Here is a 24,350-nt window from a genome sequence, read left to right on the forward strand (position 1 = left end):
TAAGTGCTAGAATGCACTGGTGATTGGGGTGATTTGGCCTTTAGTTTTCTCCAAAACTATACAGTAAAATGACATGTAAATGATAACAGTAATAACCAGGGTCACTCTGAACAGGAATCAAGTGAAAGAATGAGCAAACCTATGAAGGAACACTTTTTATGAGTGTTTGAAAATGGGACATGGTGTAAGCGCTAGAATGCACTTTGATGATTGGGGTGAGTTTGTCTTTAATTTTCTCCAAAACTATACAGTAAAATTACTTATAAATAAATACAGTAATAGTCAGGGTCACTCTGAACATGAATCAAATGAAAGAATGAGCAAACCTATGAAGGAACCCTTTTTATGAGTGTTTGAAAATGGGACATTGTGTAAGTGCTAGAATGCACTTTGGTGATTGGGGTGATTTGGCATTTACTTTTCTCTAAAACTATACAGTAAAATTATTTGAAAATAAATACAGTAATAGTCAGGGTCACTCTGAACATGAATCAAGTGAAAGAATGAGCAAACCTATGAAGGAACACTTTTTATGAATGTTTGAAAATGGGACATGGTGTAAGCGCTAGAATGCACTTTGATGATTGGGGTGAATTGGCCTTTACTTTTCTCCAAAACTATACAGTAGAAAATAAATACAGTAATAGTCAGCGTCACTCATATGAGTGTTTGAAAATGGGACATTATGTAAGTGCTAGAACGTAAAATAAAATGGCAAAACTGTGACCTTTTATATATAAAATGGCTGTGTGTGTGTGTGTGTGTGTGTGTGTGTGTGTGTTTTGAGTATCATATTTCATATATCAGGTATGAATGTATATTTCGTAGATCAGGTTTGTACAGCTCATAGGCAATTCAATGAGAATTAACAGATTAAAAGGCACCAAAAGCCTGTTGTGTCATATTTGTCATTTACTTTAAAATGTAAGTAAATAAATAAATAAACAAACAAACATTAATACATGATGTATAATAATTAATGAATACTTTATATATATACAAACATTAAAATGAGCAATAAAAATGCAAAACAATGAATGTATGATACACTGAAAAAAATGATTTATTGACTAACTAAGTTCAACTTGATGCATTTGTTTAAATGTAGCTAAAATCAATTGCGTGGAACCACTTACGATAAAAACATTTAGAAAATTCAATGAATTTACTGAAATCATTGAATTTACTAAAAAAAATTATCGTAAGTGGAACTTAGTTCAACGTAATGCATTTGTTTATAGCTAAAATCAATTATGTGGATCCAATTAACATAATTTCTTTTAGTAAATTCAACTAGTCAATGAATAATTTTTTTTCAGTGTAACTAACATTAATAATTGAATTTACATAATTGTATTTAAATTAAATGTACATTAATTAATAAAGTATAATAATTAATGTATCATATATTAAACATTAAAATTGACAAAAAATGAATGATGTATAATAATTAACATTAATATGAACATGAATAAATTATGTAATAATTAATGTAAATCATATATAGGCCTACAATTATTAAAATAATTAAAAATAAACAAACATAAAAGTCATATCTTAAAAAAATCATGAAAATGTAAAAAAAAAAGAATGATGTATAATAATTAACATTAATATGAACATGAATAAATTATGTAATAATTAATGTAAATCATATATAGGCCTACAAACATTAAAATAATAAAGATTAAACACAATTAAAAGTCGTATTTAATACAAAAATCATGACATTTAATTATTTATGTCCTAATAAGATGGAAAATAGCAGAAAATGTGTCCGAAAATCAATTTTGGCCTCTTCCAGCACCCATACCATAAGTACACAAATAGACGCGCATACTAAAAAAAATGTGCGGCTGGCTTGACCGTGTATTTTCAACGCGCGGCCCACTTGACCGCAGTGAGTGACTTGAGTAGGGCTGCTGCGTGCTGCTGTTATTTTTGTAAACTTGTATAATATAGCGCTAGCTTGATAGCTAGCTTAATAACTCAATTCCAATGTGTCACTTAGGGCCGTTACATAGTCAACGAGAGCGACGCCCTCCCGTAGAGTCATAGCACTGTGAACGCCCGTCTATTTCGCTTCAAAAGCTCGCTTTCGCTTTGGACGCGCGAATGGATTCAAAATGTTCAAGCGTCGAACTAGACGCGAATTTGACGCTCTATTCGCGTTTGGTGTAAACGCAGCATAATAACAGGCTGTGATGTCAAGATTGCAATGCTGGAATGTGTGTGTCAGAGAGAGAGAGAGGCGCGGGCGCGATCGAACAGTGAAAAAAAAAAAATAATTGTCATTTTGTTCAGGACATCGTTAAACTTATATTTATGTAAAACACAACATTGTGCTTTTGTCAAACTGTAACCTACAACTGTCACCCAACCAAAATCACACACACACACACACACACACACTGACACACTTGATGTATATAAGCTCGCATAATTTTTCCTCTTCGCCCGCCATTGTATTCAAACCTTCTGTAAACATAATATAGGCTACTTGAATTAAATGTACAATACTTGCAATGTCGCCCCCACCGACAACGCATAATAATAAATTGAATATTGCACTTAAAATGCTATGGTTTACCTAAATAAATTATCGCCTAAATGACAAATTAGGCTGTGTCCTTCTGTCATTTGCACTACATCCCTGTCTCATGTTAAGGTCCCTAACCCCTCACATAATCATGACACATCGCATTCGCACATTATCTAAGCACCCATCCCAATAACATGGATTATCAATAAGACATTATTAGTCTCCATAAGGAAGTTCAATCCATTGTTTATGGCCTGACGAGCCGTGGGAAAAGTGACGTGAGTGACGCGGTGCGTGAGTTTTAAAATAGTAGTTTTTGACAATCAAGTGCCACCCATAGACTGGTGCCACCCCAAATAAAAGACTGGCCCAAGCTGGCCCCCCCAGAAATAATGTCCTGGCTACGCCCCTGGATGCAGGGGGTTCAGTCTTGATGTTGGCGAGGGATATATGATAAAATGCAGCTATATATTTTCATGAGTAGATATAACGTCATTGTTAAATAAATAAAACCCCTTCACACTCATCGACACCCGAGGGCGCTGTGGGTTCCTTCGTCTTGGAAGGTCACGGTGTGTGTGTGATCTTGAACATCAATGTCATGCGGATAATTCATTCCTGAAGGACACAGAGTGACACGTGACTCGGGTACAGGAGAGACAGAGGCTCGAGGGCGAGAAGAAAGGCGCTAGAATGAGCAGATAGAGGAACGGTGGCTAAAGTAAAGTGGCTTCAACACAGACCAGCAGGCGGCGGTCATGCGACAATGTGGATGAGAGCTGCCGTTAGACCCCGAAGAAGAAGAAGAAGTGTTATTATCGTTCAGCGTGTGTTTGAGTGTGATTTCTCCGCGTGAGTGTGTGAGGAGATGGTGACCCCCCCGCAGGACAGCAGCGGCAGCGGGGCATCAGGCGCTCGGCAGCCGGACAGCAGCTACAGGAGCCCCGGCCTCCGCGGCCTCAACACCACCTCTCTGTTCCGCGCCGTCAACCCCGAGCTCTTCATCAGGCCGGCGAGTGACCACACACCTGACTCTAATACACACACTACAGTCAGGGCTTCTCTACTTACTGCCAGGGGTTTACTCACTGCTGCTGTCCCTCTGCTAATGCACACACTACAGTCAGGGCTTCTCTTACAGTCTTACTGCTGCTGTCCCTCTGCTAATGTCAGGGCTTCTCTCTCTCACTGCTGCTTCACCCTAATACACACACACTACAGTCAGGGGTTTACTCTTCCTCTGCTAATGTCAGGGTTTCTCTTGCTGCTGCTGATACAGTCATTCACTGCGACACAGGAGATCTCCTGTGAAACACACGCGCAAAATCATTATTATGACACAGTGCGAAGCGAAGTTATGACAAGTCGTTTTTATGAGGTGGAAAGTCATGATTATGACATTAAGAAGTCGAAATGATTACAGTAAATCGAAATTATAACTTAAAAGACGAAATTAAGATATTACAAAAAGTACGACAGTCATGTTTTGACTCTTTAATGTGTCATAATTTCGGCTTTTTTATCATATTTTCGATTACTTAGTATATCACAATTTTGACTTTTATTATATATTTTTTAATTAATTAATTGTGACTTTTTATGTTTTTAATTTTATTGTTAAAACTACACCTCAGCTGATGGACAAGATTAACGTAATTAATTTTCACACCATACAGAAATGGTTTGTCTATTTTACCTTTTGTTTTGATGTAAAAACGTAATTAAAGGTATAGCGGAGGATTTTCCCGAATTTTAGAAAAGAACCGCCCTCTCCACTTTTTGAAAAAATGCACATGCGCAACACTCTCCCTGCTCCCGAGAGGGAACGCCTACTAAACGTGTGCACGAGAGAGCATGCATGAGCCGAGTGCGTGACTTGTGCCAGGGCTAGCATCGCTAATCATAGCTTACATTAACTTTTACTAGCAGTGATTTTAAATGGATTTCTCCAAATAGCATGCCAAACTTTACCTGTCGAGTAGAAACTTCGCGACTGAGGCATCAGTGGGAAGCCCAACCTGTGCTTTTAACGCACGCCAGCGTGTGAAATATTCTCCCAAAAACATTCTGGTCTTGTTTCTTTCTTCAGAGGCCTTTCTCTTCTTGTCATACAATTCGTAGACACTTTTTCTCTTGCGACCCTCAGACATTTTGAAAAAACCCGGTGAGAACGGCGAGCTTCAATGAATGGCTGAAACCGTAGCTCACCACCATATATAAACGGCTCACCACACACACATATACACCTGAAAGTGCGCATGCGCAGAAAGCGAAAACTACCTAGGGACGAGCGCGTACGACGGCCTTACGTAAACATATCACCAGAATGATTGACAACTAGGAGGACCAATAGTCTTGATGATCCACCCGGAAAGAGAAAATCCTCCACAATACCTTTAAACTTTCTGATGAATTTTAAAGACTGAAAGGCTGAGACAAATATTAAACATGATCTATACATAAAAGATATTCAAAGATCTGATGATGTCGTGTAACGGTGATCTGATGATGTCGTGTAACGGTGTTCTGATGATGTCGTGTAACGGTGTACGGTGTTCTGATGATGCCGTGTAACGGTGTACGGTGTTCTGATGATGTCGTGTAACGGTGATCTGATGATGTCGTGTAACGGTGTTCTGATGATGTCGTGTAACGGTGATCTGATGATGTCGTGTAACGGTGATCTGATGATGTCGTGTAACGGTGTTCTGATGATGCCGTGTAACGGTGATCTGATGATGTCGTGTAACGGTGATCTGATGATGTCGTGTAACGGTGTTCTGATGATGTCGTGTAACGGTGATCTGATGATGTCGTGTAGCGGTGTTCTGATGATGTCGTGTAACGGTGTTCTGATGATGTCGCGTAACGGTGATCTGATGATGTCGCGTAACGGTGATCTGATGATGTCGCGTAACGGTGTTCTGATGATGTCGTGTAACGGTGTTCTGATGATGTCGTGTAACGGTGATCTGATGATGTCGTGTAACGGTGTTCTGATGATGTCGTGTAACGGTGTTCTGATGATGTCGTGTAACGGTGATCTGATGATGTCGTGTAACGGTGATCTGATGATGTCGTGTAGCGGTGTTCTGATGATGTCGTGTAACGGTGTTCTGATGATGTCGTGTAACGGTGTTCTGATGATGTCGTGTAACGGTGATCTGATGATGTCGTGTAACGGTGTTCTGATGATGTCGTGTAACGGTGTTCTGATGATGTCGTGTAACGGTGATCTGATGATGTCGTGTAACGGTGTTCTGATGATGTCGTGTAACGGTGATCTGATGATGTCGTGTAACGGTGATCTGATGATGTCGGTGTTCTGATGATGTCGTGTAACGGTGTTCTGATGATGTCGTGTAACGGTGTTCTGATGATGTCGTGTAACGGTGTTCTGATGATGTCGTGTAACGGTGATCTGATGATGTCGTGTAACGGTGATCTGATGATGTCGGTGTTCTGATGATGTCATGTAACTGTGATCTGATGATGTCGTGTAACGGTGTTCTGATGATGTCGTGTAACGGTGATCTGATGATGTCGCGTAACGGTGATCTGATGATGTCGTGTAACGGTGTTCTGATGATGTCGTGTAACGGTGATCTGATGATGTCGGTGTTCTGATGATGTCGTGTAACTGTGATCTGATGATGTCGTGTAACGGTGATCTGATGATGTCGGTGTTCTGATGATGTCGTGTAACTGTGATCTGATGATGTCGTGTAACGGTATTCTGATGATGTCGCGTAACGGTGTTCTGATGATGTCGCGTAACTGTGATCTGATGATGTCGCGTAACGGTGATCTGATGATGTCGCGTAACGGTGTTCTGATGATGTCGCGTAACGGTGTTCTGATGATGTCGTGTAACGGTGATCTGATGATGTCGTGTAACGGTGTTCTGATGATGTCGTGTAACGGTGATCTGATGATGTCGTGTAACGGTGTTCTGATGATGTCGTGTAACGGTGATCTGATGATGTCGTGTAACGGTGTTCTGATGATGTCGTGTAACGGTGTTCTGATGATGTCGTGTAACGGTGTTCTGATGATGTCGTGTAACGGTGATCTGATGATGTCGCGTAACGGTGATCTGATGATGTCGTGTAACGGTGTTCTGATGATGTCGTGTAACGGTGATCTGATGATGTCGGTGTTCTGATGATGTCGTGTAACTGTGATCTGATGATGTCGTGTAACGGTGATCTGATGATGTCGGTGTTCTGATGATGTCGTGTAACTGTGATCTGATGATGTCGTGTAACGGTATTCTGATGATGTCGCGTAACGGTGTTCTGATGATGTCGCGTAACTGTGATCTGATGATGTCGCGTAACGGTGATCTGATGATGTCGCGTAACGGTGTTCTGATGATGTCGCGTAACGGTGTTCTGATGATGTCGTGTAACGGTGATCTGATGATGGATCTGATGATGTCGTGTAACGGTGTTCTGATGATGTCGTGTAACGGTGATCTGATGATGTCGTGTAACGGTGTTCTGATGATGTCGTGTAACGGTGTTCTGATGATGTCGTGTAACGGTGTTCTGATGATGTCGTGTAACGGTGATCTGATGATGTCGTGTAACGGTGTTCTGATGATGTCGTGTAACGGTGATCTCTGCTGTTCCTCCTCTGTCCTGCAGAATAAGGCGGTGATGGCCGTGGGTCTGCTGAGCATCACGCTGTGTGTCGGCTACATCGGGTATCTGCACGCCATCAGAGAGAGCGACCAGACGCTGTACGAGGCCGTGGACAGCGACGGAGAGAGATACATGAGGAGGAAGACCTCCAGATGGGACTGACCTTCTTCATCATCTTCATCATCATCATCACTGCAGAGAGAGACACATGAGGAGGAAGACCTCCAGATGGGACTGACCTTCATCATCATCATCATCATCATCATCACTGCACCTCACATTACACAGGAATAATTTGTGGATGTCAATCCACAGTATAGTGGAAGTCTTGCTCTCTTCTTGTGTCATGAAGTGTGTGTGTGTGTGTGTGTGTGTGTGTGTATTTGTTTAATTACATTCAGCTGATAAATGGGTCATATAGTTATAATCTTTCCTTAGTGAAACTGACTTTAAACATGATTTTCAAATATGTTAAGGCACTTTTAAGAAGTTGTGTGTTAGAGGTAACAGACAGAAAAGTTGACAAGTAATGATCTGAAGCTTCACTGTTTTCAGCCTGTGACTGTGCTCAACACTCACGAGAAGATTCAATGTTCAATAAAATATTTTGAGAGACTGTTACTGTGACTGTACAGCCTGTGTTTCCTTCCTCATGCCTCTGAAATATGATGATGATCAGGCAGCAGCTCATACACACTATATCAGCGCTGCTGCTTCAGTCACGTGATCAAACCTCAGGTCGTGTGTGTGTGTGTGTGTGTGTGTGTGATTCAGACTGCTGTTACTTTAGCCTTCTTCAGACTGTCCGTCCAAATCTGATTTCTGTGCAGATCCATTTAGAGTCCGATCATAATTCAGCAAATTCTATTCTTACCTGTTTGTTTCATATGGAAGTTGTTTCCGCCACAGAACAAAAAGGTAACGTGACATTTTATCTCCAACTACAAGTTTACAATTCTGAATTCATTTTTCATTATTTCAGATATTTAAGTCGCAGTTAGCTTTTTTGTGTTATTTCACGTTTAGACCAGATTCAGTTCACATACACGTGGACTGACGGCGTGAACAGATCCTGGATCAGAAACCCCAGCGAGGCTCGAGTGTGTGTTGATGAACTGAGAGTGTGTAGATGAGGAGAGAGACTCGAGGTGTCAGCTGTGTGTCAGGTGTCTCTCTCTCCAGCAGGAGACAGTGCTGCTCATAAGATGGCGGTATGTTGTATGCAGTTATTTTAATAGAAGGAAACAACACATTTCTAGTTTCAGTATTATTTGTTGTTCAGACATTCCTCTTTAAACACAGTAAATCAGCTGTATGCAAAGTGACCCGCATTTGGTTTTCTACCACTAAAGGTGTGTAAAATGTACTCATCAAGATCTCCCTATCTCTAGCATTGAACCATATTTGAGCCTTTAATTAATGAACATACCAAAATAAATGATTGTTAAGAACGAATTTATAAAAGGATATTAAAATATCTTTAATACTTCATGAGTCACAGGCATGCACACTTTTGGTAAAAACACTGCTTTTTCACTGTTGGCATATAATGCTGCAAAGGTTACTAAGGTCAACTAATAGACCTATCCATCTCTGTGTAAAAGTACAGTAATGATGCTGCCATCTTTATAAAGGCATGTTTACCCCCTGTAATCTGAGTCCAGATGTCAGGTGAAAATTGTGATTGTGTCCACTGAGACTAAAGCTGTTTCTGTCACAGGATCTGAGTGTTTAAGAGCTGATTTTCCTGTTCTGTCTGATTCCTGTAACATCATGTGCTTGTGAACTAGAAGCCAACTCTTAAACGTGTGTGGTGTGGAAACAGGAATTAGTTTTACCCGACATGACCGAAAACAATAGTTTTATTCTTCGCCAATACAGTTTTTAGGTCTGATGATGATAGTTAAATGTTCATGCCTCTATGGTTTTCTCAAACTGAGTGTTTTTCAGAAATGTCCGCCTATGTCAATAAAGTTATTACAGAAGGGTTTGTTTGTATGCGTTTTGTATGTTAAGATAGAAACTTAGAAGTTTCCAACTTATGCACAGATCTGTTTGGAATTTTAAAACAAGGCAATGTTTGATCACTTATAAGTAATTGATTTAATTTGTGAATAACTTAAAACGCTAAACTTGTTTTTGTCGGTAAGATTTTTTTTTATAATAAAGTTTCATACGAAAATGACTGTTTGTGAACATTCGCATCGCGCGCGCGCTCGTGTTTGTGGGCGTGTTCACGTGTTCCATGGCCCCGCCCACTGTCTGTCTCTTATAAACGAGGCGCATTCGCGGCCGCTCGGCTCCGGGTCACTCAGCGCTGAATGGGCTCAACATGGCGGACACTCTCGCACTTACTCTCTCTCTGTCGCGCTGCAGGAGCAGTGTGTTATAAAGTTCCCGGAGGAGTGTGTCTGCAAACACAGGCGTCAGATGAGAGAGCGTGAAGCGCTGAAGATGAGCGGCGCGCGCGCAGGTGCAGGTGAGCAACAAGTGCTTCAGTTCGAGTCTGTCGAGCTGATCAGCCGTGACTGGACCGCTCTCTCTTCTCGGGTCGCCGTATATCAGACCGTGCAGTGAGCGTGTGTGTTCGTGTGGAGATGAGCCTCAAACACCAGGAGAGAGAGAGTTATGTAGAACACCATAATCTAAATCATGCTTTGGTCAATAATGGTGGTGACGTAAGTCAGAACTCAGAAGTATGACATACTAAGTCATAATTATTGGATTTAAAGAGTCAAAATGATCACATAAGAAGTTGAAATTATGTGAAAGTTGACATTATGACATTCCAAGTTATTAAAAAGTAGATCATATGGATTTTTATGTGATGATCGACTGTCAATTTACACTTTTTGTGCATTTGACTTAATCTCATAAACATGACTTGGGTAAGTCATAACTTCACCTTTTTGTCAAAACTATGTTTTGCAAAGGCATGTTTCTCCCCTGTGTTGTGGAGATGGGCTTCAGAGCAGGTCATTGAGGAGTGTGTGTGTGTGTGTGTGTGTGTGTGTGTGTGTGTGTGTGTGTGTTTCAGGGGTCCTGGGTCCTTCATCCCCATCCCGTCCCTCAGAGCACGTGCTGAACTCTGGCGCGGTCGTGTTCCCCGGTAAGAGCCGCCGGATCTGGTGTGTGTGTGTGTGTGTGTGTGTGTGTGTGTGACCGAGTGTGTGTCTCACGAGTGTGTGTGTGCAGGTGTGTTTGACCAGCACGGCTGCCCTCTGGTCCTGTTCCCCGCTGAGGCGCAGTGTAAACTCTCGGAGCTGAGCAGAGAGGAGGTGTCTCACTTCATACACTACTGTCTGCGCCTGCACAGGTAACACACACACACACACACACACACACACACACACACACACACACTTCATACACTACTGTCTGCGCCTGCACAGGTAACACACACACACACACACACACACACACACTTCATACACTACTGTCTGCGCCTGCACAGGTAACACACACACACACACACACACACACACACACACACACTACTGTCTGCGCCTGCACAGGTAACACACACACACACACACACACACACACACACTTCATACACTACTGTCTGCGCCTGCACAGGTAACACACACTTCATACACTAATGTCTGCGCCTGCACAGGACACACACACACACACACACACACACACACACACACACACACACACACACACACACACACACACACACACACACTACTGTCTGCGCCTGCACAGGTACCACACACACACAGGAACCGGTGAAGCTCTGTCTTCACTCAATCCTGACGTGTGTGTGTGTGACTCTCCTGGTGTGGAACAGAAGAGATGTTTTGAAGAATGTTCAAGCTGCTCTTATCCATAAAACACAGATGTGTGGTGAATCATTCTGAGCTCCACAACTGCATCATACACTTCTAATCTGTCCCGTTTAGTGTGTTCTCTGATAGTGTGTGTCAGTGGTGTTTGATGTCTCGTGTGCTCCAGACCTGTAGGACTGTGTCTTCTGTGGAACACATGCTTCAGATGCTTGCAGCTGACATGGGCACAACCTTCTTCAGAATGACATATTTTACGTTCCACAGAAGAGTCATACGTCATCATGGTGAACGTGTTTATAGTGTCGTAATATATTCACGCCTTATTGTTGCATTTATCAGGTTAGAGCAGAGCGATAATATAATAGTGATATATCCCAGCAGAACTGCACATGTAATATGAGTTATTATAACTGAGAGCTGCTGCTGTCTTCATGATCTCTACATGCTTTTATTGTGTGACGTGAAGCAGCTTGGACTTTCTGCTCGACCTCTTGTGTCAGTGTCTTTATTTTTTGGTGAACTTGCCCTTAAAACCACGTGTGTGTGTGTGTGTGTGTGTGCGCGCAGTATCCGGGGCGAAGGTGGTCTGCTGTCTGTGGCGGTTGATCTGAGACGAGCTGATCTCACCATCACTCGCTTCATCACTGAGACTCTTCTGCTGCTGGAGGTATTCAACACACTACACCATCATCATCATCACTCCATCTGTCCCTCATTACTCCATCTCCTCATTACTCCATCTCCTCATTACTCCATCTCCTCATTACTCCATCTCCTCATTACTCCATCTCCTCATTACTCCATCTCCTCATTACTCCATCTCCTCATTACTCCATCTCCTCATTACTCCATCTCCTCATTACTCCATCTCCTCATTACTCCTCCTCCTTCATTACTCCTCCTCCTTCATTACTCCATCTGTCCATCATTACTACTCCATCTGTCCATCATTACTCCATCTCCTCATTACTCCATCTCCTCATTACTCCATCTCCTCATTACTCCATCTCCTCATTACTCCATCTCCTCATTACTCCATCTCCTCATTACTCCATCTCCTCATTACTCCATCTCCTCATTACTCCATCTCCTCATTACTCCATCTCCTTCATTACTCCTCCTCCATTTTACTCCTCCTCCTTCATTTTACTCCTCCTCCTTCATTACTCCTCCTCCTCATTACTCCTCCTCCTCATTACTCCTCCTCCTTCATTACTCCTCCTTCATTACTCCTCCTTCATTACTCCTCCTTCATTACTCCTCCTCCTTCATTACTCCTCCTCCTTCATTACTCCTCCTCCTTCATTACTCCTCCTCCTCATTACTCCATCTCCTCATTACTCCATCTCCTCATTACTCCATCTCCTCATTACTCCATCTCCTCATTACTCCATCTCCTCATTACTCCATCTCCTCATTACTCCATCTCCTCATTACTCCATCTCCTCATTACTCCACCTCCTTCATTTTACTCCTCCTCCTTCATTACTCCTCCTCCTCATTACTCCTCCTCCTCATTACTCCATCTTCTCATTACTCCTCCTCCTTCATTACTCCTCCTCCTTCATTACTCCTCCTTCATTACTCCTCCTTCATTACTCCTCCTCCTTCATTACTCCTCCTCCTTCATTACTCCTCCTCCTTCATTACTCCTCCTCCTTCATTACTCCATCTCCTCATTACTCCATCTCCTCATTACTCCTCCTCCTTCATTACTCCTCCTCCTTCATTACTCCTCCTCCTTCATTACTCCTCCTCTTACTCCTCCTCTTACTCCTCCTCCTTCATTACTCCTCCTCCTTCATTACTCCTCCTCCTTCATTACTCCTCCTCCTCCTTCATTACTCCTCCTCCTCCTTCATTACTCCTCCTCCTCCTTCATTACTCCTCCTCCTCCTTCATTACTCCTCCTCCTCCTTCATTACTACTCCTCCTCCTCCATTACTCCACTAGTCTGGTGTGTGACAGTCTCTAGATGCGTGTGTGTGTGTAAAGCAGCAGTTCACACAGTAATGAGCAGTCATGTGGTCTGTGGAGTTGATGGATATATGAAGCACTGGTTTATAGTTGTGTATATGGCTTCCTGCTGGCGTAGCATAAGAGCGGAGCTGTGAGTTCAGCGTGTGAAGAGGTAAAGTGTGTTTCTGCTGAAGTGCTTCTGAAAGTGTGTTAAAGTTTACGTCTGTTGTAAGCGTATCCGTGTACAGATGAAGGACGCATCAGCTGTTTATAGCATAAAGCCTGAGATGTTGTCTTGATCACTCCTGAGCTCGTCTCCTCTCGAGGAGGAAGTCTTCGGTGATGATGTCATGACGCTGATGCTGCTTGACCTGCGCACCGCTCTCCATGTCTCTCCTCAATATGAGTGTTTACTTATGAGAATCCACATGATCTCATGAGCAGGAAGCATTTTCTGTTTAGTCACTTGGGTAGTGTCTTTAATTGCTATTATTATTATTATTATTATTATTATTTCTGTCATTTTGGCAATTAGAGTATGAAGTGCTTTTAACGAGCTGAAATTCTAAATGTAGAAGTAAAAACCCTGTGCAAAGGTGAAACATCATTCATTTGTCACAAACTTGGTTTAGTTGAATGATCAAATGAGAAAATAGACAATTCATTAACTTCTGTTAAAACACTGTAGAGACTAATTTGCTGCTTTGGTTTTAGCGACATCATGCTCCAGTAATCCTGAAGACTTCAGGTGTGCTTTATTAGAGTCAGGACACACCTTTACTATAACTGCACTACATCTACTGTAGGGAAGGACACGCTGGCAGAACAGTGAAGACAGCTGACTGAGAGCAGGTGTAGTTCCTGTGTCTGCCAGCAGGGCGGCGCTGAGTGCTGTGTGTCATGAGACCGTGGCGGCTGTGATTGGTTTAAAACATGACTGTGAACGAGTCTTGTGGAAGATCATCTGAAGAGTGTTTCCATCATTGACGTCAAACCCGGCGTGATGCGTCTTCATGTGCCAAGATTTAACATGCAGCGTTACTGGAGCCACAGAAGCTCAGGCCACCTCATCCACCGGGACTCTGGTTTATCAGAGGGGGGTGTGTGTGTGAGCTCTTCCTCTGAGAGTGTGTGTGTGAGAGCTCTTCCTCTGAGAGTGTGTGTGTGTGTGAGCTCTTCCTCTGAGAGTGTGTGTGTGTGAGAGCTCTTCCTCTGAGAGAGAGTGTGTGTGTGTGAGCTCTTCCTCTGAGAGTGTGTGTAGTTTCCCTGGTGTTGAGGCTGAGGATCACATGCTGCTGTGGGTCACATGTCTGATCTCGTCCTGCACACGGGACTCTCAGCAGTGGAAGCGGGCCACAGGAACAGTGATGCGGCTCGACTGACTGACGTCTGTAACGTGTGTGTGTGTGTGTGTGTGTGTGTGTGTGTGTGTGTGTGTGTTGCAGTGTGACCGGAGGATCATCCACTCGGTGTACATCGTTCAGCCCAAGAAGAGACGAGTGCAGAAGCAGCTGGAGAAACTGCTGAGCTCCAGCGGGTCCAAGCAGCGCCGGCCCGTCCTGTTCAGAGTGAGTTCTGTCTGACCCCTGACCTTTCACCTTCACACACACACACACACACACACGCACACGCACACACACACACGTACGTGTTCCTATAAGCCTGTCCTGCTCAGAGTGAGTTCTGTCTGACCCCTGACCTTTCACCTTCTCACACACACACACACACACACACACACACACACACACACACACACACACACACACACACACACACACACACACACACACACGTGTTACTGTAGGCCCGTCCTGCTCAGAGTGAACACACACACGCACTGCTGTTACTATAGGCTGGTCCTCTTCAGCGCGAGTTGTCTCTCACACGTGTTACTGTTGGCCCGTCAGAGTGTACACACACACACACACACACACACACACTCTGCTCATAACAGACACAAGCTTTGATGTATGAACTAACCTTGGTTTCTGAAGACACTTTAATAAAAACACTTTATTGAGGGAGAATTGAGCATTTTAGATGTGAGTTTAAGTGTATCAGTGTGTAGCTGAACTCTTACCAGATGAATCGATATTGAATCGAGAGCTTGTGAATCTGAATCATTATGAAATCAGCATCATCTCCAGCACTGATGTGCGAGCGGTGTGTGTGTGTGAGAGAGGTGTGTGTGTGTGTGTGTGTGTGTGTGTGTGTGTTGCAGCGGTTGGTTAACTCTGTCTCTGTGTTCCTGCATGTGAACAGCACATTTTCCTCAAGGAGGTTTTCGAGCTGTCCAACTACATCGACAGAAGCCAGTTACCGCCCAGTCTGGGTGGGTACCTCATCTACTGCCATCAGAGCTGGGCGGCCTTCGTCAAGGTACGTGTGTGTGTGTGTGTGTGTGTGTGTGTGTGTGTGTGTGAGGAGCCTGCACTGCATTTCATATGCAATTGTTTGCGCACAGAAAGGTTTGTGAGGCGTTGTTTTTACGATTCGAGTCAGAAGATCTTCAACAATAAAAACAAGTCTAATGAGAGACCCCACCATCATAAACGTGTGTGTGTGTGTGTGTGAGGCCTGATATCTGAATTCATGTGATGGCCTGTGCTTGTCCCTCCAGCCTTTTCAGATCTGAAGCTGCAGAACTGTGTGTGTGTGTGTGTGTGTGTGTGTGTGTGTTGGTCATGTCTGATTCTCTGGCTCAGGATAGATCAGTCACGCCACTGCAGGTCTCATGATCGGCTCGATGGCCTTAGATAACACAGCTGACGCACGCTTCACTTTCCCCAGACCCTCACGGCTTCGCCACTGTTCACTATGTGCATGTTTAATGTGTGTGTGACTCAGATGCGTTTCAGTGTATTCATCATGATCAGCTCTATTGTGTGTCGCCCTGGAGAAGCTTCAGAGGACAATCATCTGAAGTCATTAGCAAGTGAAAGAGACACACACACACACACACACACACACCGTCTCCCGTGCTTGTCCTCGCCGCGCTCTCTCTTCAGGGTTTGAAGCTCTCTCTCTTCACGCCTAGATCTATAGATCTGATATACAGGCTGAGCCTCTGCTTGACCTGAGAGCCCACATGTTCAGGGTTAATCGAGAGTTTCTGTTTTTATCAAAGGACTTTTGTTGCACTTGAACCACGAATACACAAAATTATGGATTCATTTTGTGGTTGAAATTTTAAAGTAACAAATCCTTCCCTCTCGGGTCAATTTGACCCCCTTAGGAATGAATGCGATGCAAGGAATGCTTCAGGACACACAGAAAACCCTAAAAATGTTCAATTCAAACTAAAAATGCTCAACTTTACCCCAGAAATGATTTTATGATGTGTACATGTGTATCTGAATGCACACTGTAGAGAACTGACTTTAGGACCCAGCGGAACAGCTCATTTGCTCCATATAGAGATCAGATCAGACCCGGCCACAGCACATGCAGTCAGCCGGATCCGGGCCAGATGGAGGACCGGATCTTCAACCAGATGGACCTGGATGATATTCTGAATGTTCTGATCCAGTCTGACCTCTGACCTGTTGCCTGAATCATAATCATACGCTGTTCGCTGGTTGGCCAGAGGAGAACTGAGTGACTGAGCCTGGGCTCTCACAGGGGTTTATCTCCATTCTGTCCTGATGGAGTTCTGGTTCCTTCACTGTCGCCTTTTTCCACCTTTGGCTTTTGGCTTGCTTAGTTGGGGACATTTAATTTTAATTTAATTTAATTTAACATTCAACAATATTATTGAACTTCCCCAGATCTCGGTGTGTTTCCACCGCAGGAATCAGGGTCTAAATGAAGTTCGGGTGAACACTTCCCCCTCAGAAACTCCTGCTCGTGAGGTAGTACTTTTACAAAGCCCAGGAGCCTTCAGGGGTGGGGTGTGGGCGCTGGACATGTCAATGCTTGCTTGTCCAATCAACAATGAAGTTTAAAAAATACGACCGGGAACTGAGCCGGACGATGACATCACGGTTTTCTTCAGTGCATATATTAATATAATATAATATAAAAATGAATTAAATGAATTACAAAAATTAACCATCACTGAACTTACTTAAGCTGGACTGTGACGCTATTTTCTTCTATAAACAAACTGTTGCATTATTTCCTGTTATCTCTGTAAAGCTGCTTGAAACACTGTGTTGTTGAAAGCGCTATAAATGAAGCTGACTTCACTATAGAGCTATATGGCCATCTAGTGGCAAGAGTCATTATTTATATATATATATATATATATATATATATGGCCTGGCGTCGCCTAATGAAGCTCAGCCAGCTCGAGGGGCGGCACCAAGTATGCACTTGAAAATCTCACTGCACGCAATTGGATAACACTACGACCAATCACAAGTCCCATATGCTTATGGCTAGTTCACACTACAGGATTTTAAGCCCGATTTGCAAGTTAACGAGCTCACCGACAGGTCGGGCTGTAATCGCGTGCAAATCTGCGGGTGATCCGCGCTCGCCAATCTTTTTTTTTTTTTTGGGGGGGGGTTCTAAACAGATCGTCAATTTTGTCCCGCCGTCCATTTTCAAATAGACAATGTGCCATTTTTCCATTCCACTTCTTGCGCATGTTTTCGTGACAAAATGTTTTGGGACCGGAGAGTCGTTGGGTGACAGTTGTTGTCAGCTGGTGTAGTGTGTAACCCCCTATTGCAGATCATTTACGTCGTGTCACATAGTGTGAACACCACAACGACTTCAAGACTCCAGAGCAAGTCATGTAGTCTAAACAGCACAGCGATCTGCCGACGTCTAAAGTTGTGTAGTGTGAACTAGGCATTAGCTGCCAGCAGAGCTAACTGGTAGATTAGAGACTCGCCGTATCCGATCAGCAAAACTGCAAAAACGTCCTTCTTGCAAAGGAAGGATTCGAGCGGCGTCTTCTGTTCCTGTTTTAGACAAAAAGCCGAGTCTAACTCGTTCATTATAGCGGCCAAAGCCGTTTCAAACAACTGGTGTTCATCCATAGCCCTCTTGCAATGTTTACTAATGACTTCGTCACAGCGCTGTCGTCATCTCGCCTCTGGCTCGCCTATATCAGATAACCCGCTGTGATTGGTGCAGCTCAGATCGAGGGGCATATTTAATGAGCATCATTACTCTACACCAGAGTAACTCGCGGAGCAAATTCAACTTGTGCTCTCGCAAGAACTCTGTATCTCCAGGGTACACCCAATGCAAGACGTTTTGAGCTGAATTAAAAGTTATGCATGAAATTGAGTTATTTTGACTTTAAGCTGAAAGAATGTGAGGAATGTGCTGAAATGTATTTATTGATCAAATCTAGTAATTTTAAAGGTGAATAAAATAAAAAATTATTAAAAAAAATCTGAACAAATTGCATTAAAGAGAAGTGTGTGTGTGTGTGCAGGAGATGGACGTGTTTGTGCAGGAGTTCCTGCTGGTGGTGAACAGACTGCCCTCCTGCATCTCCACTCTTCAGTCACTCTCCAAGCTTCCCGTTCCTGATGACCTCGAGCGGCTGAGAGACTTCTGCTCGCTGAACCAGGCCCGTTTCCAGCAGCTGAGGAGGTGTGTGTGTGTGTGTGTGCGCGAGACCCTCGCTGAACCAGGCCCGCTTCCAGCAGCTGTGTGTGTGTGTGCGATCTTTAACACTCAGTCATTGAGTCTCGTGTTTTACAGCATGTGTAGAGCGCTATGATGAAACACACTATCATGCAGTTTACTGTGTAACACAGTCAGAGTTTGGCATAATTGAATGAGATTCAAAGATCTGGATGAGATCAAAAGTAGGACTGAACACTGAGTGAAGTGAGTGTGGCGCGGGGTTATGAATAAATGTGCCTCTCTTCATTACTTTTATTCAAATATTCATTACTTTTAATCCATAACTTGCTCAGTGTTTAGTCAGTGTTGTTTCTCTTGATACACAGGACAGTTATACAATCTTTTGTAGACGTATTCACGTTTAAACTAAATATAAACCATTTATTCAATTCAGTACTTCTGTATAGATTTATATATTGAGTTGCTCAAGCAAGTGGCAAAACATTTGTTAAAAATCAAACTTCTAAATTATCTTAGAAAACAGCCTTTTCTTGTGTTTAAATCTTTATGCAGGAAATCCTGTGGGTCACAGAGCTTTTAATTTTATGTCTTGTTTATTTACATGATGCAGTAACGGGCCGCTAGCAGTGTTTCAGGGAGCCGTGTACAGGTCTATAACTGCGTGATGGCGGCTCTACAGTTAGCATGGACTCGTCTGTGAAGCGCTGCCAGCTCGGGCTGTGCCATCATAACCTGTGCCACGGTGACACCGGGATACTTTATTACATGAGTGTCACATCGCGATATCAATGATATAGCGACGCGATGACGTATGGCGCACTTATGGGCCTTTCACACAGGATGCGGTATGTGTGGCGCTGCGCTATAAAACCCATTCATCTCAATGGCTTGCGCCGCACAAGGACGTTTTGTTGCTGCGTCGACCAAAGCGCAAGCGCAGCGGTGCGCATCATTGGCGTGCCCACGCCGCGGTCAAAGTTCAAAATAGTTCAACTTTTGCCGCTGCGCTCTGTGACGATTACCAGTGCGGCCAATAGAATCGGGGGATCCAAACATGCACGGAAATCAAAATGGACGAACGGCTAGTAGTGTGTGTGTGTGTGTGTGTGTGTCGGAATTTCCTGAGCTGTACGATACAAGTTTGAGGTCGTATAGGGACATCGTCAGGAAAGCTGTGTCATGGAGACATATCTCCCTTCAAGTTGACATGTCAGGTGTGTAAATCAGGTAGCTTGTTGTAGATATGCAATATGGGCGATCACCTGGTGATCTGTCTATACCTTATTAGATATAACTGTTATACATAGAACGTATGCACAGGCAGTATGTGTTAAAAGCCTTTTTTCCTCCTGAACTGTAAAGTAAATTATATTAAGACATCGTATGGTATGAACGATCATCTCATAGACAGATTTACATTAAAAATAGTTGTTTTAACAGTCGGGTAACTTGTAGGTAGGCAATTGTGTAAACAGTTTTTTAGTATGTGTCCCCCATGAATGAACTCTACAACTGTTAAATTATGTGGAGTAGAGGTATAGTTTTCAAATGTGTTATTAAAAAAGATAACATCCTTTCGATGAGTGTAAAAAGAGATGGAAAAATCTCAGGGACAGGTATATAAAGGAGAGGAAGGCTATGCGGGAGAAGAGTGGTGCAGGGGCAGAACAGAAGACCACATGGAGGTATTTCTCCATAATGAGTTTTTTGGAGCCTCATGTGAAAGAGAGGGCCACTTCATCTAATATGACCCCATCCCTAGAAGAGAGATTGACCAGCTCCCAGGTTACCGCATCACCCCTGGCTGCTCAGTCATCACCACCTGGTGCCCTAACTGAAACCTTGACCCTTGACCTGACTGGTGTATCTCCCAGCACCCCGTCTACCCCTGCAGTTCTGGCTGTTGAGTCTTCTGAGACTCTGTCTGACCCTCCTGATGTGTCCTGGGGGCCACCATCTACCTCGGCACCTCATGCATCACATGTCCCTCCAGCACCCAGCACTCCACGGCCCATCTATTGCACCCACACAGTTGGAGAAGTTCCACCTCTCCTTGAATCAAATGGCGATCTCCTGCCAATCAGCAGTCTTTGGTACAGGCAGAAACTCATCAACCAGGCTATCCCAAATGGCCTTGGACACCTCTGGCACAATGCCTGCCACAGTGGAGATGCCCACTCTGTAACTAGAGGCAATGGTGGTGTAGGAGTCACCAGTTGCCAGGTATCTAAAATTAATGACATTGTAATGTTCATTCAAATATAACTATCAGTACAATTAAAACAGCAAAAACCTTCACTATCTAACTATCTCCAATTAAGAAACTGGTGTAATGAAATTTATTTTTAATATAAATCACCCACCTCAGACAAATTGCCAGAAGTTCTGTTGAAGAAACTGGCTCTCTGTAGCTTGTACGGATCCTTGAGATTCTAGGTCCAACTCTGCCCAGCAAACTGTGGAACTGTTCCCTACTGAGGCGGAAGTACACCTGGAAGCGGTCGCTGTGGAACTGTTCCCTACTGAGGCGGAAGTACACCTGGAACCGGTCGCTGTGGAACTGTTCCCTACTGAGGCGGAAGTACACCTGGAACCGGTCGCTGTGGAGCTGTTCCCTACTGAGGTGGAAGAACACCTGGAAGCTGTCGCTGTGGAGCTGTTCCCTACTGAGGCGGAAGTACACCTGGAAGCGGTCACTGTGGAGCTGTTCCCTACTGAGGTGGAAGTACACCTGGAACCGGTCGCTGTGGAGCTGTTCCCTACTGAGGCGGAAGTACACCTGGAAGCGGTCGCTGTGGAACTGTTCCCTACTGAGGCGGAAGTACACCTGGAACCGGTCGCTGTGGAGCTGTTCCCTACTGAGGCGGAAGTACACCTGGAAGCGGTCGCTGTGGAACTGTTCCCTACTGAGGCGGAAGTACACCTGGAAGCGGTCGCTGTGGAGCTGTTCCCTACTGAGGCGGAAGTACACCTGGAACCGGTCGCTGTGGAGCTGTTCCCTACTGAGGCGGAAGTACACCTGGAAGCGGTCACTGTGGAGCTGTTCCCTACTGAGGCGGAAGTACACCTGGAACCGGTCGCTGTGGAGCTGTTCCCTACTGAGGCGGAAGTACACCTGGAACCGGTCGCTGTGGAGCTGTTCCCTACTGAGGCGGAAGTACACCTGGAAGCGGTCACTGTGGAACTGTTCCCTACTGAGGTGGAAGAACACCTGGAACCGGTCGCTGTGGAACTGTTCCCTACTGAGGCGGAAGTACACCTGGAACCGGTCGCTGTGGAGCTGTTCCCTACTGAGGCGGAAGTACACCTGGAAGCGGTCGCTGTGGAGCTGTTCCCTACTGAGGCGGAAGTACACCTGGAACCGGTCGCTGTGGAACTGTTCCCTACTGAGGCGGAAGTACACCTGGAACCGGTCGCTGTGGAGCTGTTCCCTACTGAGGCGGAAGTACACCTGGAAGCGGTCACTGTGGAACTGTTCCCTACTGAGGTGGAAGAACACCTGGAACCGGTCGCTGTGGAACTGTTCCCTACTGAGGCTGAAGTACACCTGGAACCGGTCGCTGTGGAGCTGTTCCCTACTGAGGCGGAAGTACACCTGGAAGCGGTCACTGTGGAGCTGTTCCCTACTGAGGCGGAAGTACACCTGGAAGCGGTCGCTGTGGAACTGTTCCCTACTGAGGCGGAAGTACACCTGGAAGCGGTCACTGTGGAGCTGTTCCCTACTGAGGCGGAAGTACACCTGGAAGCGGTCACTGTGGAACTGTTCCCTACTGAGGCGGAAGTACACCTGGAAGCGGTCACTGTGGAGCTGTTCCCTACTGAGGCGGAAGTACACCTGGAAGCGGTCGCTGTGGAACTGTTCCCTACTGAGGCGGAAGTACACCTGGAACCGGTCGCTGTGGAGCTGTTCCCTACTGAGGCGGAAGTACACCTGGAAGCGGTCGCTGTGGAGCTGTTCCCTACTGAGGCGGAAGTACACCTGGAAGCGGTCACTGTGGAACTGTTCCCTACTGAGGTGGAAGAACACCTGGAACCGGTCGCTGTGGAACTGTTCCCTACTGAGGCGGAAGTACACCTGGAACCGGTCGCTGTGGAGCTGTTCCCTACTGAGGCGGAAGTACACCTGGAAGCGGTCACTGTGGAGCTGTTCCCTACTGAGGCGGAAGTACACCTGGAAGCGGTCACTGTGGAACTGTTCCCTACTGAGGCGGAAGTACACCTGGAACCGGTCGCTGTGGAGCTGTTCCCTACTGAGGCGGAAGTACACCTGGAAGCGGTCACTGTGGAACTGTTCCCTACTGAGGTGGAAGAACACCTGGAACCGGTCGCTGTGGAGCTGTTCCCTACTGAGGCGGAAGTACACCTGGAAGCGGTCACTGTGGAACTGTTCCCTACTGAGGTGGAAGAACACCTGGAACCGGTCGCTGTGGAACTGTTCCCTACTGAGGCGGAAGTACACCTGGAACCGGTCGCTGTGGAGCTGTTCCCTACTGAGGCGGAAGTACACCTGGAAGCGGTCGCTGTGGAACTGTTCCCTACTGAGGCGGAAGTACACCTGGAACCGGTCGCTGTGGAACTGTTCCCTACTGAGGCGGAAGTACACCTGGAACCGGTCGCTGTGGAGCTGTTCCCTACTGAGGCGGAAGTACACCTGGAAGCGGTCGCTGTGGAGCTGTTCCCTACTGAGGCGGAAGTACACCTGGAAGCGGTCGCTGTGGAACTGTTCCCTACTGAGGCGGAAGTACACCTGGAAGCGGTCGCTGTGGAGCTGTTCCCTACTGAGGCGGAAGTACACCTGGAACCGGTCGCTGTGGAACTGTTCCCTACTGAGGCGGAAGTACACCTGGAACCGGTCGCTGTGGAACTGTTCCCTACTGAGGCGGAAGTACACCTGGAAGCGGTCGCTGTGGAGCTGTTCCCTACTGAGGCGGAAGTACACCTGGAAGCGGTCGCTGTGGAACTGTTCCCTACTGAGGTGGAAGAACACCTGGAAGCGGTCGCTGTGGAGCTGTTCCCTACTGAGGCGGAAGTACACCTGGAAGCGGTCACTGTGGAACTGTTCCCTACTGAGGTGGAAGAACACCTGGAAGCGGTCGCTGTGGAGCTGTTCCCTACTGAGGCGGAAGTACACCTGGAAGCGGTCACTGTGGAGCTGTTCCCTACTGAGGCGGAAGTACACCTGGAAGCGGTCACTGTGGAACTGTTCCCTACTGAGGCGGAAGTACACCTGGAACCGGTCGCTGTGGAACTGTTCCCTACTGAGGCGGAAGTACACCTGGAACCGGTCACTGTGGAGCTGTTCCCTACTGAGGCGGAAGTACACCTGGAAGCGGTCACTGTGGAGCTGTTCCCTATTGAGGCGGAAGTACACCTGGAAGCGGTCGCTGTGGAGCTGTTCCCTACTGAGGCGGAAGTACACCTGGAAGCGGTCACTGTGGAGCTGTTCCCTACTGAGGTGGAAGAACACCTGGAAGCTGTCGCTGTGGAACTGTTCCCTACTGAGGCGGAAGTACACCTGGAAGCGGTCGCTGTGGAGCTGTTCCCTACTGAGGCGGAAGTACACCTGGAAGCGGTCGCTGTGGAGCTGTTCCCTACTGAGGCGGAAGTACACCTGGAAGCGGTCACTGTGGAGCTGTTCCCTACTGAGGTGGAAGAACACCTGGAAGCTGTCGCTGTGGAGCTGTTCCCTACTGAGGCGGAAGTACACCTGGAAGCGGTCACTGTGGAGCTGTTCCCTACTGAGGTGGAAGAACACCTGGAAGCTGTCGCTGTGGAAACGGAGCTCCTTTTCAAGCCTGAATACACTGAATTGTTCTCTGGACCTGAGGGTTTCATGCACCCACAACCTCTTCTTCC

General features: G+C 45.4%; 3 protein-coding genes across 5 annotated transcripts in view; 2 read left to right on the plus strand and 1 right to left on the minus strand.

The window, feature by feature from the left end:
• The window catches only part of LOC311304780 (uncharacterized protein), a gene marked incomplete at its 5' end in the record, with an annotated part of 578,336 nt that overhangs the window by 407,804 nt on the left and 146,182 nt on the right, over positions 1 to 24,350 (minus strand). The window lies entirely within an intron of this gene.
• On the plus strand, positions 3,138 to 7,809 carry smim8 (small integral membrane protein 8). Its single transcript, XM_084432208.1, has 2 exons — positions 3,138 to 3,554; positions 7,192 to 7,809. The coding sequence occupies exons 1-2, from the start codon at positions 3,411 to 3,413 to the stop codon at positions 7,348 to 7,350; spliced, it is 303 nt and encodes a 100-aa protein (XP_084288334.1). The 5' UTR covers positions 3,138 to 3,410; the 3' UTR covers positions 7,351 to 7,809.
• LOC311304828 (uncharacterized protein) overlaps positions 9,465 to 24,350 on the plus strand; it is a 41,529-nt gene continuing 26,643 nt past the window's right edge. For 2 of the 3 annotated variants that reach the window (XM_084432134.1, XM_084432135.1), the window contains exons 1-7: positions 9,465 to 9,667; positions 10,226 to 10,297; positions 10,384 to 10,504; positions 11,553 to 11,652; positions 14,390 to 14,512; positions 15,207 to 15,323; positions 18,337 to 18,497. In XM_084432134.1, the coding sequence (XP_084288260.1) occupies positions 9,619 to 9,667; positions 10,226 to 10,297; positions 10,384 to 10,504; positions 11,553 to 11,652; positions 14,390 to 14,512; positions 15,207 to 15,323; positions 18,337 to 18,497 (743 nt within the window). In that variant the 5' untranslated portion in view covers positions 9,465 to 9,618. Of the gene's footprint in view, positions 9,668 to 10,225; positions 10,298 to 10,383; positions 10,505 to 10,884; positions 10,903 to 11,552; positions 11,653 to 14,389; positions 14,513 to 15,206; positions 15,324 to 18,336; positions 18,498 to 24,350 lie in introns of those variants that run through there. The other variant, XM_084432136.1, reaches the window with a different exon arrangement.

The sequence above is a fragment of the Rutilus rutilus genome (genome assembly GCF_951802725.1).
Source record: "Rutilus rutilus genome assembly, chromosome: 15".
In the NCBI taxonomy this organism is placed as follows: domain Eukaryota; kingdom Metazoa; phylum Chordata; class Actinopteri; order Cypriniformes; family Leuciscidae; genus Rutilus; species Rutilus rutilus.